This window comes from Haliotis cracherodii, unplaced genomic scaffold, assembly GCF_022045235.1.
Source record: "Haliotis cracherodii isolate W230 unplaced genomic scaffold, xgHalCrac1.p SCAF_20, whole genome shotgun sequence".
In the NCBI taxonomy this organism is placed as follows: domain Eukaryota; kingdom Metazoa; phylum Mollusca; class Gastropoda; order Lepetellida; family Haliotidae; genus Haliotis; species Haliotis cracherodii.
In genome coordinates this window covers 12,861,386-12,875,677 of record NW_027266276.1, presented here as the reverse complement: position 1 = coordinate 12,875,677, position 14,292 = coordinate 12,861,386, and the positions used below count along the sequence as shown (strand labels likewise).

Genomic DNA, 14,292 nt, shown 5'->3' with positions numbered 1-14,292 from the left:
TGTCTGAGTGGGTCATCCATGTCCAACTGCGATATGGTACCCCAGTGGGTCTGCACGAGAAAAACGCGTTTGTCAGAACTAGTACAAGCAGCCACACACACGCGCGTGCATGCCCCTTGCTATAAAAGGGGAATACTGTTAAACATGTATAACCCAATTTCACCTCACCTACACGATGTGGTCAGATTTATGTTTATTCACAGCAGATCGTTGACTCCAGATAACAAAAATCCACACTGAAACAAAGTTGGGTTCTACTTTCGGTTCACCAATAATGAATGAACATGAGTGACAATGATCTTTTCGATGAGTCATCGATTTTATTGCCAACAGTAGTTTTCAAGCCTGAAATAGCAATTGTAATTAATTATGTACACACTTGCATGACTAGAAACAATCAAACGTGTACCCGTTGCTGATTAGGGAATCCATACTCTTATCTGATTCAGACTTGCTTGTTACTGATTGATTCATTACAAGTGCCTAGGCTTTTTTCATCAGAAACACATGCGTTACGTGTCCTGTGGCATCGTTAATAATATTAAAAAATGCCGTGGATAGGACAACTGCTTACAGTTGTGGAATAACTTGAATAATAGGTATTGAATGCTGCAGGATTAACACAATCGGGTTTTTTTACCATCTATATGCTAGTCTACTTAGAATGACCTGAGGGGGGGGGGGGGGGGGGGGGACACAGAGAGAAGGGGAGGGGGAGTAGATAGAGTATGACATAAGAGGTGTACACACTGTGAGTTCGACATAAGGTTTTTAGCCCAAATATTGTAACACATCTATACCTATCACAAAATCTTGGTTGAGATTATTTATATATATATACACCTACTTGTTTATACTCCACCTTGTATAATCTATCAGTCCATTCTTGTTTATACTCCACCTTGTATAAGCTATCAGTACATACTTGTTTATACTCCACCTTGTATAAGCTATCAGTACATACTTGTTTATACTCCACCTTGTATAATATATCAGTACATATATACTTGTTTAAACTCCACCCTGTATAATCTATCAGTACACACTTGTTTGCATTTAAGAGTGTATCATCTATCAGTACATACTTGTTTATACTCCACCTTGTATAATATATATATGAGTGCATATATTTGTTTATACCCCATCTTGTATAATATATCAGTACATACTTGTTTAAACTCCACCTTGTATAATCTATCAGTACATACTTGTTTATACTCAACCTTGTATAATCCATCAGTATATACTTGTTTATACTCAACCTTGTATAATCTATCAGTACATACTTGTTTGCATTTACGAGTGTATAATCTATCAGTACATACTTGTTTATACTCAACCTTGTATAATCTACCAGTACATACTTGTTTATACTCCACCCTGTATAATCTATCAGTACACACTTGTTTGCATTTAAGAGTGTATAATGTATCAGTCATACTTGTTTATACTCCATCTTGTATAATCTATCAGTACATACATGTTTATACTCTACCTTGTATAATATATCAGTACACAAACTCAACAACACAAGTTCATGTGACAACAATATTTTCGTGTATTTTTCAAACAAGTAAGGTTTGGTTTTCAATATTGTAGTAGATGTAGGGAATCAAGTCACAAAAACGCAACTGCTACAGAAAAGCATGCATTCCATGCAAAAGTTGACTTTTATGCAAGTCCCATGCATTTCACTACCCAAGAATGTGTATAAAAACATGTGCGATGACGGGATTCCATATGCAGTGTTTAGCATCGTGCTGACAACAACCACTCAGAAAAACAAAAGAATTACGCAATTGTTCAACATTACAAAATGCCACGCCTGTCCGAAAATGAACGTCTGCGAGCCATTGGTATGCTTGAAGCAGGATCGAGTCAACGTGATGTTGCAAGACAATTTAACGTCCACAGAAACACCATTTGGTGTTTATGGCAACGTTGGCAACAGACGAATGCAGTCAGAGACCATCCTCGGAGTGGCAGGCCACGCGTAACCAATAATCAACAAGACAACTGGATTCGAACAACACACATACGAAATCGATTCTAGCCAGCAACAGTGACTGCAAGAAGCATCCCTGGCCTTCGACGAATATCTTCACAAACCGTCCAGTGGTGCAGACAGCGTCTACGCTGGACGGCCATGCAGTGGGGACAAGTTCTATTCACTGACGAGTCACGTTTTCACCTCAGCCACAGCGATGGACGAATTCGAGTGTACCGACGTCGAGGTGAACGTTACGTCAATCATTGTGTCATGAAAGAAGATCGGTTTGGGGGCAGCAACGTTATGGTATGGGGTGGGATTACAACAAGACAGAGGACCCGTTTGATAGCGGTAGAGGGAAATTTCAATGGACAGCGCTACCGCGACGAGATCATTGGCCCTGTTGCTCTACCGTTTTTGCGTTGTCATGGCCCAGGCATTACCTTTAAACATGACAACGCCCGGCCTCATATTGCTCGACTTGTTCAGGATTCTCTTCAATAAAACAACGTGAATATCATCCCCTGGCCGGCTCGCTCCCCTGATCTCTCACCAATCGAGCACATGTGGGATGGATCGGCGCCTTCGACGTCAACCACGTGTTCCACAGGCACTCCAGGAACTTCAAAACATGCTCCAGCAGATATGGACCAATATCCCACAGGACTCTGTGCGACGCCTGGTCTATTCCATGAGGCGAAGATGTGCTGCTTGCATCGCAACCAGAGGTGGACACACACGCTACTGATTTGTAAATTGACATTTTGGCGTGTTCATTTTATTTTTTTTAATGAAGTCACGCATTTTCTGAAGTCAGTGAAGCAAATTAAACCATTTGAACACTTACAGGAGTCTTTTATGTGTTGCAAACCGAAATTGTTTCAGATTTGGTAAAAAACATAACTTTGCATTAAATCTTATTCAATGTCTCAGGAACTTTTGTTGTTCAGTACTTGTTTATACTCCACCTTGTATAATCTATCAATACATACTTGTTTATACTCCACCTTGTATAATCTATCAATACATACTTGTTTATACTCCACCTTGTATAATCTATCAATACATACTTGTTTGCATTTAAGACTGTGTTTGTTTAAATTCCTGATGTAAAATGTATCAATATGTGTTTGTTTACACACAGGGATGTTTAATTTGTTAATATATTCTTACTTATCCTAAGGGATGTAATATCTATCAATGAATGCTTGTTTACATTCCCGGTGTCAGTTGTATCAATATATGCTTGTTTACATTCCAGGGTTTCCTGTATTGTTGATAGTGGCGTGGGTAGTCGCTATGACACAGATGTATGTTGCAAAGTAAGTATTTATATAGGTTATTTGGTCGTCTATATACCAGTAAAATTAATTACTAATATTATCACATTAGTTAACAGCTAATATCATAATTTCTGTTAACAGTTGATATTATCATACAGCTTACAGTTAATATTATCACGATAGTTAACAGTTAATATCATCATTGTGGTTAACAGTTGATATTATCATACTGCTACGAGTTCATCAATATTATCATACTGGTTAACAGTTAATATCGTCATAATGTACAGTGTAACAGCTCATACCATCATATATCAACATGCAGCTCATTGACTCGCATTTAAGTGCCGACAATGCACAGGTCATCTCGTAGGAATACCAGAGAAAATCAGTCAGCTTTGTCTGTTGAAAACATAAGGGGCATGGTCGCGTTCTCACACTGCGAGAACTGTACATGTGTACTGTTTACCAAGGGTCGAAATCATGAGATTCGAAGAACGAGGCATTGGGTCGTACAGTGTGTTTTTTATCTTGTCATGTATCTGTTAATCGACTTATGTATAAGTGTACATGTACAATGTACGTGGTACTGGCAAAAGGGATAATTAATGAAATTTAATGAATCGGCTAAAGTCAGGTAGAGTTTTAGTACATCATCACATTTGAATTAATTACCTGTTCATTACTAATAATCCTCATATGATTCTTGCATTTTTCAGATGCTGGTATGCATATTACTATCTTAAAATTATATGGATCATTGAAGCGCCTAGGGTTGCAGTAATAGCTGTAAGTACATAGACGTGTATGTATGCAAGAGAGGTGATGTGAGGCGAAATGTCTTTTTAACGTTACGTTTATGACTAATGCACTATTGCATTAATGGACGTGTTTGTACGTGTGGTTGTGGCTGCTTGTACTAGTCCGGATTTATGCCGGTTTTAGTTAGCAAGGTAACTGAGATACCATTTTAACATGGATACCCACTCATGATCAGACACAGAATGATGATCCCCATAATGCCGAGAGCCAGGCAGGGTAACAACAAGTACCATCCTCTAAGTATGTCGATGCCAGGCGATCGAACCACCAACCTTCTCACTCCGGAGAGGCGCTCTTTCCACAAGGCCACGGAGCTGGCCCTATGCTTTGTTTCTTCGTTTGTTGTTTAACTCCGCAATATGTAAAGACGTTTTGTAAAACAACACGTCTGGACGAGACAATCCAGTTATTGAGATCACGAGCATCGATCTACGCCATTGGGATACGATGTCAAGCATAAACAAATCAATAAGCCTGACCAAACAATCACGTTAGTCACCTTTTACGACAAGCATGGCTTGCTAAACACCAATTCTAACCCGATTCTTCACGGGCGCGGTCAATTGCACGAAAGATATTACAGTAACAAAGACAGCAACCTTATGAATGTTTAATCACAAATATGTTGTATTGACACATAGTGTGTGGCAAGCGATAATGGGCTTTCCCAACTAAAGATCAATTAGACACGTAGACAGACAGTATCACTTTATATTGGTGTTGACATTTTAACTGGCAGGACATGTCTGACCTTAGCTCACTATGGAAATGTCACCAATATGTTGCACTTTCAAATACATCCCTGCTGCATAACGGTTAATCCCCTCACGACGTAAGACATTGCTATTTTGCGACAGATAATCTTGCTTGTTCAGCTGAATTCTTAAATGAAATCAACAAATCCTTTACCATGGTCATTTAGGAATCTCTGCTAAAAGCAGAGTCTACTGTACGATTCTGACAATGTCATGACCATGTGTTTATTAACCACTAACGAATATGGATTTTGGCGCAGTTCAGATTTACTATTATTATTATCATTATGATTATGATTATGATTAACTGTATCTGCCTTATTTCCAGGTCAATTTATTATTCCTTTTAAACATCATCCGGGTGCTGGTGATGAAACTCAGACAGAGCCACACAAATGAAGCAAACAAAGTTCGGTTGGTATTTCAATGTTGTGTTTTCAGAATATCATTCTTCATTATCGTTGAATAGTCTACTTTGATCTCTTCGCACACACACACACACACACACACACACACACACACACACACTAACACTAACACTAACACTAACACACTAACACACACACACACTAACACACACTAACACACACACTAACACACACACACACTAACTCACACACACACACTAACAGTAACACACACACTAACACACACACTAACACTCACACTAACACTAACACACACACACTAACTCACACACACGCACACGCACACGCACACGCACACACACACTAACAGTAACACACACACTAACATTCACACTAACACTAACACTAACACAAACACACACCTACTTTTCTGACGAGAGCTGAATGATACCATATTTTTTTCCAACGCCCACAGACTTATTATCATGTTTTACCAAAAATATTCTTGACTTGCTTGTAAATATATATAATCAGTTAAATTAATGCCATCATCAACTGTATGTTACGTAACTTAAATGTTTTGAAAGTTATTTGTGTTTGTGTGTCTGTGTGTGTGTCTGTGGTGGGTTCGATTCCCAGATTCAAACCGATAGTTATGGGTGTGTTCGTGTGTCTGTATCTGTGTGTATGTTTCCATATCTGCCCGTGTATGCATGTTTGTTTGTGTGTGTGTGTGTGTGTGTGTGTGTGTGTGTGTGTGTGTGTGTGTGTCTGTCTGTCTGTATCTGTGTGTATGTTTCCATATCTGCCCGTGTAACCATGTTTGTTTGTGTGTGTGTTTGTGTGTGTGTTTGTGTGTATGTGTGTGTATCTGTGTGTATGTTTCCATATCTGCCCGTGTATGCATGTTTGTTTGTGTGTGTGTGTGTTTGTGTGTGTATCTGTGTGTATGTTTCCATATCTGCCCGTGTATGCATGTTTGTTTGTGTGTGTGTGTGTTTGTGTGTGTGTGTTTGTGTGTGTGTGTTTGTGTGTGTGTGTGTGTGTGTGTGTGTGTATCTGTGTGTATGTTTCCATATCTGCCCGTGTATGCATGTTTGTTTGTGTGTGTGTTTGTGTGTGTGTGTGTGTGTTTGTGTGTGTGTGTGTGTGTGTGTGTATCTGTGTGTATGTTTCCATATCTGCCCGTGTATGCATGTTTGTTTGTGTGTGTGTTTGTGTGTGTGTGTGTTTGTGTGTGTGTGTGTGTATCTGTGTGTATGTTTCCATATCTGCCCGTGTATGCATGTTTGTTTGTGTGTGTGTTTGTGTGTGTGTGTGTTTGTGTGTGTGTGTGTGTATCTGTGTGTATGTTTCCATATCTGCCCGTGTATGCATGTTTGTTTGTGTGTGTGTTTGCGTACGTCTGTCTGTATCTGTGTGCTTCTGTATGCAGATTGTGTGTAAGTGTGTCTGTACCTGTGTGCCTCTGGATGTATGTGTTTGTAGTTCTTTTAATAATAAGTTCAGAATAGAATGAAAGATGTTATGAATATTGACAGGAGATATAATAATCAATATTGTCTGACATAAATCGTTCGTCAAATACAGTTATTGTAAATTCAGTTGATATGCTGAAATGGATATCTAATTGTATGAGATCGCACTCTTTAACATTTATTCAAGGATGATTCCTAAATTTAAATTGACGTTTCCAGAACAATATAAATGCGCCCTCGTCATCATCAATATTAAATACAACCATTATCAACAGCAGATGACATTTACCAAAACGACAGAAATAATTAATGATACAGTTCTGTAAATATCAACGTCGTGTAGACATAGATCGGGTGGTGTTTTTCTCCTCCTCCTTTTCTAAATGTCAAACAATGCGTGTAGCCCTGAGACATCAAGAAGCGGGGGTTGTATTTAAATATCTAATCCCTTGTCATTTTGTCATTGGGTCCATGAGTAATCATAGGATAATAAAAAAATAATGATAATTGTATTTTTATTTCCCATTTCGTCTTAGACAAATTTGATTATTTATTCCAGTATGTGTAAACACCAAAGCTCAGCCTCTTATCCTCCAACCAGACCCAAAGAAGACATGAACTTGGTTTTTTATCAATGTTATAATTAATTACCACTTTCTTTTTCCTCTTTCAGAAAAGCAGTAAAGGCGGCAATAGTACTGCTACCATTGCTTGGTATAACGAACTTTGTCGTGATGATAGAGCCCAGTCATGACAACATCATCAAGTTCGGTGTGTGGGCATTCAGCGCACATTTCCTCATCTCATTTGAAGGTTTCTTCATCTCACTGCTTTACTGCTTCCTAAATGGAGAGGTAAGTTGAATACCACTCCTACGCTGTAACAATATCTCATTGAAAGTTTGGCCTGACTCAGGAAAAGCTTGCCAACGTGATTTGATAGGGCTTTACATACATGTACATGTTTTGATAGATGCATATTTTGACAGAAAATGACTTTTATGTGCAAGGAGACAATTTATTGTCTATGGACTTATTGCCTCAGTGATTTGAACCTTTGAGAGAAAGGGTGCCTTGTGACCATAACTGTATGAAAATTTGATTGGTCTCAACAGTTATGCAGCCATGGTTAAATTGGTGAGGGGTGTTAGGCTCGGTGACAATGACAGTCCCACTAGTTTATCCGCAAGCTCAGTGTTTACTATGTTTATCAATGTAGGGATCAAGGATTACTCTCATTATACAATGTCAATTTAATTGTCGAGACCGAGATGGGAATTTAATCCAAGACCATGGAGCATTGTGCCCCTATAATCGTTAGTGTGTGTTTAGAAGCCGAGAAATGATCGAGTAGCCGTTAGTGAATGGGAGAATAGCGATGCAGTTTATTTAGATTACTTGAAAACATAATTCAGTAAATGAATTACGATTTAATTTGTTCAGCTCATTTGAGCAGTTTAATTTGAAATGTGGTCCATCACTGCATGCATTGGTGCTAGGAATGGGAGAGAGAATTAAAACATATGAGAACAATTAGACGACTTACTATCAGTTCATTATTGTATCTTTGATTGGACAAGCCAACCAACACAAAGAAGATATGACTGGACGTTGAATAGAATGAAAGGATGATAAGATTGATAAGAGACTATTGAATCTGTTGGATGATGAAACTGTAAACTGATATATGAACAACGGTTTACAAATATGTACCTGTATTTATATATATATATATATATATATATATATATATGTCTAATATTTCAACTTATATCATAATATGATTGCACAATATCACACTTGCACAAGTGGTTCAGTTACTTGGAAATGAAGCACACAATCTGATCAACAACACGCGTATTTTGATTGATTCCCCACTACTTATACCGTGTTAAATACATGTATCTATATGTCATAAGTGTGTCATATATTATGTAACTATTATATAGAAACAAAATCTCTAGCATTCTGAATACTCATTTTTATGCCAAGATTTTTTTTTCGCAACGGTATATTTTTTAAAATCTATAAGCACATCAAAAGAGTATGTGTCTATATTCTGCATATATGCTGTGTTGTGGAAATGAAGTAAAATAAAACACGTAAAGTCGTTTTTTTACCCTAACTGGACACGACCCTACACAGGTTCATGTGCTTCACTTTACAAAGTAACGTCTGTATTTGTTTCATCTTCAGATAGATGCATTATTAAGCATTTCAGAATTGATGATTTCATATGTTGTCTGTTTTGCAAAGAAACAAACAAAAGCATTTATCATTCCAATATTAATGAACCTAGGTGCAAATAACCCTACAGAGACAGTTATGTCGAAGATACCCAACGTCAGCATCTCTCGACTATTCCACGGTAACATGGCGAAACGGAAGTAACAAGGTACACAAGAAGTGATGACGTCCTACCCAAATATACATGACGTTGTCTGGCTACCAGCATGCAGCACAGATTAGGACATGCGCAGTCTAACTTTCAAACTTTGCATTCTTGTGTTATATGAGCACCATTGCACAGCATGACTTACCTAACGTGTATCGATTTGGAACTACAGTCAAATGATTTCATGGTTTATTCAGGACTCAATTAACTTCTGAGTATCAATTCTAGGAGAAGTTCCAAATCGAAACATTGATCAGGAGGCAATTTCATTACAGTTTGATCAGATTTGTTTGTTTGAGAATTAATGTAATGATCGAGAAGATTTTTTTTTTTTAAATACCGTGGCTGCAAAATCATTTCGGATGGATCATGTACTACATCACATGTGAGAGCCTTCATGGTATTGATTCGAATTACATGGACGATAAAATCGTTTCAGATTGTGATTGAAATTGCCTCTGAAATGTACACGGGATAGTAATGTAGACTAATGGATATTGACAAGTGTTTCTATGGCAACAGGTACGAGTGACAATACGGAGGCACTGGGAGAGATATCGACAACGTAGGCTCATACATACATCAAGCTTAAGACGCATGAGCAGATCACTTAGCATCTTTACATCCTTCAGCGAGGTATCTCACACCTCCGCGTCACAGGTACATGTGTACGTAATGTCATTACGTCACCGATACATGAGCACATGATCACACACTTTGACCATTTTGGTTTAGAGTTCATAACTATTAAGCACTAAAATCAAAAGGCTCTAGTTTAACTTAATAATGGGAAGTGCAGCCCAGTGGTTAAGGGTTTGCTCGTCAGAACTAAGACATAGGTTCGATTTCTCATATGGGTAAAATGTGTGAAGCAGTTTCCTGTTTCCCCCGCCGCGATATGAATGAAAAATTGCTAAAAGCGGCTTAAAACCCTCACTCACGCACTCACTCACAAAGTTAAAGTATTATAATGGGTTTTTTTAGAAGTATTAATGCCACAATATGTTTTAATCTACTCGTTTGTAGGAATTGGCTGACATTATTTATGACAACCTTCCAATTATTATTTTATTTTGCATGTGCAAAATGAAAAACAGTTGGCAAAATTCAATAGAGTAGGACCAATTATCGATATTCAGCTCTGTTGCCAACTAAAACATGTTAAAAAACAATAGCCTGCATATTGTAGGCATCAGACAAGCCTCGTTTATCCGAACGGTACTAAAATCTCAAAGTGTTCTTTTAATGGGTTAACGAACACGGCCAATATTACCATGGGTTATATTTCAAACAGTAGTTTCAGCGAATATACATACGAAATTACGAGAATCAAGTCCATCTAAATTGGTTCGTTACTAAAGAGGCATACTATCCTCGTCATCCTCGGTTTTCGACGGATCAGATTCTATCTCTATGTTGTTCCAAATGGCAATCCCGACCTTTTCGAAAACTGTAAACATAGGTGTCTTAAAATATCCCTCTCCGTCACAATCTCACAAGAAAGAACAATGTGTGCACATTACGAAATATTCCTTCAGATGCAATAATACAAAAGTCTAACGATGATGCCATCTTCGCGAAAATGGTAAGCATGCACCATTGGCAACACGAGAAAGATAACCTTTGTTTCCATCTTTTGAGTGACATGGCATGAAGGGTTATTTCCAGATTGTTAACGCTTATGCCAAAATGTCTAGAATACTGTAATAAAATCGAATAGATTTTAATTTCTTTTAAATTACAAGAATATTCTAAATGTTTATTCTGTTGATTGATTGCCTCCCGAATTGAAATGTTACCAACATTTTAGAAGATGATATTTTATTTAGACAGTGCCGAATAAAGATTTTGGATAGGTTTTAGGTACCTTGCGGATCAAAGTCTCATTGTCCATTGTCCATAGTACGTTCATACTTAAGAGGGGCGGTCGGGTAGCCTAGTGGTTAAAGCGTTCGCTCGTCACGCCGAAGACCCGGGTTCGATTCCCGACACGGTTACAATGTGTGAAGCCCATTTCTGGTGCCCCCCGCCGTGATATTGCTGTAATGTTGTTAAAAGCGTCGTAAAACCATACTCAGTCAGTCAGTCATACTTAAGAGGTGAGGGCAGTAGTTATCACGTCTTTTCGTCGCCGCAACGTGCGTCACTTTGGCGTTTGACTCCTATGATCATTTGTTCGAACTCGAGAGTTGTCCTGATTATTGTTCCTTGTTATCAGCACCGTACCCGTGCTTGTGGTTCACACAAAGTGTTATTTGTTTAAGATCTGCATGTCGCCACCTTTTCCTGTCGTATTATACTGACACACTGTGGCATCACTGTTCTAAGCTCAGTCACGTCCTTAATGTTGAAGATGACTCCAGGAACAATTTGTCATTGCAAAAGTCTAAGAAGGTTCCAATTTCAATTCTGAATAACCATAATCAGTTTTGTTTCGAAAATTCGGTTTTCAGTTTATAATTATAATATCAGGGCGACCAGAAAGCATTTCAATTCTTAAATATCACCAATCGAGATTATCTGTCATCGCATAATGCCACTGATTTCCAAAGGCATTATTTGAACTATTCACATGTGCAATGAAGCTAAATTATTATTTGGCAGAGACGTAAGCTTTTAATTTGCGGGTCACAAGCGGATTAAGATGTCCCATAATACCGCATTAACCCTAAAACGTGCTGTTCTACGTGCGGTTGCCGAAACATTTATGTATCTTGCTATCAACATTGGCCAATGCCGCGCGGTTCAACGTAGTGATAAATAATCCATCGAAACCAGGAATTATGAATACCAAACCTAGTTTGTAGCAGCGTCAGCAGCGCTTTCTGCAGGTCTTAGGCTGGAATGAGTTATTTTATGTGTTTAATTTACATTTATTATTTCAAGAACACATTATTCTTACCAGCAATAGTCATTTTGATAGAATCACGCTTTTTGGTTGAAATGAGTTTGGAAAGTTTGACTGCTGAAGACTTAGGAGCACACGTTTTGTATTTTGAATGTCATGCTACTAATTCATTTATATTTACTCGTGTAATACATTTTGCATGTTAAATTATAGTATGTGATAATGCAAGTTGTTTTGTCAGTGAGTTTCTAATTCTATAATTTGAGTTTTCGTGCATGAAATTATGCCTGCATTGCACATGTATTTTGTACCAGTTTACAAACATGCATTTGGCCAGATCTTCTGGACTAAGACTGCATGCCTGCTTGATCCATTACTTTGATCGAAACATTTTATTATGTTCCTGAAAACATGATTTGAAATTCATTTGAGTAATATCTATAAGGTTTTACCCCTATTCTTACCAATAGGTTTATATGTGAATTATTTACTAGTATTATCCTTTTGTCAATATTTCCAGTAGTAGCTCATTTTGTGCGTGATTCTAAGACAAGAATATATTAAAACCATTTCCTAGAACCATGTTTTCAGAAGCGTGCAGTTCCAAAACTATCCCCATTTAATCAACAATTCCATTACGGACAATTACATGTGTCTCTGATTACACTCAGTCTGTCTATCGATTTTGAAATTCAATATAGTAGAAATAACGTAATTAGAGCTGTTTTGGTCGTATCGTTTTAGCGATAATCTTTAGACGGGGAGAATACATACATTGTTTTTTATTGATCTTTGATGATGTTAGGCCAACATTTTCCGACAATTCACCTGTGTAATTCTTGTTAATTTCAGAAACAGAACCTAACCGCAGCCTCCATGACAGTCAATGGACATGTTCAACCTCTCCTTCGGGATCCTTTTGCAAAAAGAGCAGGTGCTGCTGCCCTTGGTATAAGGCGGGCTTTATTTAAAGACAACACTGGAAGCAACAAAAGTATTCGACAAACAAGTAACCTTGGTGGAGTTAATACTGAAGAAATTAACGAACAGCGAATATAGCAAAGCCGATGCCGCCATATTGGTTGACCTCGATGTGAAAGCGTGTGACGTTGTTAGTACTAATTCTTTATATAGAGACTGGATAAAAACAGGCTTTATAATAAAGGAACCTGGTTGTTAAAGATTATGAAGATATACAGATGGATTGGTGACTGTGATAGTGGCACGAGGCGATTGTGTTTCCAGGGCAGTTGAGAAGACAAACTATTTTCAAAAACGAGTGAATGACATGGACATTCACTGAGCATTTGACTCTGAAGGCTAGATTGTAATGTGCTGGTTAGTGTCAACTTGGACCTTCCGGAATAAAGTGTATTTCATTTCCATGGAAACATTGCACACTTTGAGAAGGATAAAATATTTAACGAACGCCTGGAGCTAACTGAATCGACAGTCCACATGTGGAATGGAAAGTGTGGGTTGTTGAACCGATGTTATATTCTAACTACTCCTCCTCAAGGGTCAATTTAACTCTGTAGACTTTCAGCTCGCACAATACCTGACGATGTCATAATACCGCAAAGCCGTAAGAATGGAAATGCAAATCCGTAGACTTTTCAAGTTAGACCACCTACATTCCAAGCTCGCAAGAACACTAAATGTCGATCAAGAGGGTGACACAGCAAATATTTCAAATTCGTATCCGTAGACTACACGCTCTCACACCGCTGCTACAATAGCTCAACTAGCACACGCAAGTAACAATAAAGCTACACGTCCATCCGAAAGTGACACAACCACCATTGGAAGTCCAAATCCACACACAACTAGCACACTTACTGACAATAAAACTATACGTCCATCGGAAGGTGAAACAACAACCACTGGAAGTCCAAATACAGACACAACTAGCACACTTACTGACAATAAAACTACACGTCCATCGGAAGGTGACACAACAACCACTGGAAGTCCAAATACAGACACAACTAGCACACTTACTGACAATAAAACTACACGTCCATCGCAGGGTGACACAACAACCACTGGAAGTCCAAATACAGACACAACTAGCACACTTACTGACAATAAAACTACACGTCCATCGGAAGGTGACACAACAACCACTGGAAGTCCAAATACAGACACAACTAGCACACTTACTGACAATAAAACTACACGTCCATCGCAAGGTGACACAACAACCACTGGAAGTCCAAATACAGACACAACTAGCACACTTACTGACAATAAAACTACACGTCCATCGCAAGGTGACACAACAACCACTGGAAGTCCAACTCCACACACAACTAGCACACTTACTGACAATAAAACTACACGTCCATCGCAAG

The 14,292-nt window shown here is 38.3% G+C and overlaps 1 protein-coding gene across 5 annotated transcripts in view; it reads left to right on the top strand.

The window, feature by feature from the left end:
* The window catches only part of LOC139470334 (PDF receptor-like), a 247,600-nt gene extending 233,859 nt beyond the window's left edge, over positions 1 to 13,741 (top strand). For 4 of the 5 annotated variants that reach the window (XM_071252708.1, XM_071252706.1, XM_071252707.1 and 1 more), the window contains 6 exons: positions 3,252 to 3,312; positions 3,993 to 4,062; positions 5,179 to 5,264; positions 7,370 to 7,550; positions 8,995 to 9,090; positions 12,791 to 13,741. In XM_071252708.1, the coding sequence (XP_071108809.1) occupies positions 3,252 to 3,312; positions 3,993 to 4,062; positions 5,179 to 5,264; positions 7,370 to 7,550; positions 8,995 to 9,090; positions 12,791 to 12,997 (701 nt within the window). In that variant the 3' untranslated portion in view covers positions 12,998 to 13,741. Of the gene's footprint in view, positions 1 to 3,251; positions 3,313 to 3,992; positions 4,063 to 5,178; positions 5,265 to 7,369; positions 7,551 to 8,994; positions 9,091 to 9,612; positions 9,759 to 12,790 lie in introns of all 5 variants that reach the window. The other variant, XM_071252710.1, reaches the window with a different exon arrangement.
* Positions 13,742 to 14,292: the final 551 nt, after the last annotated feature.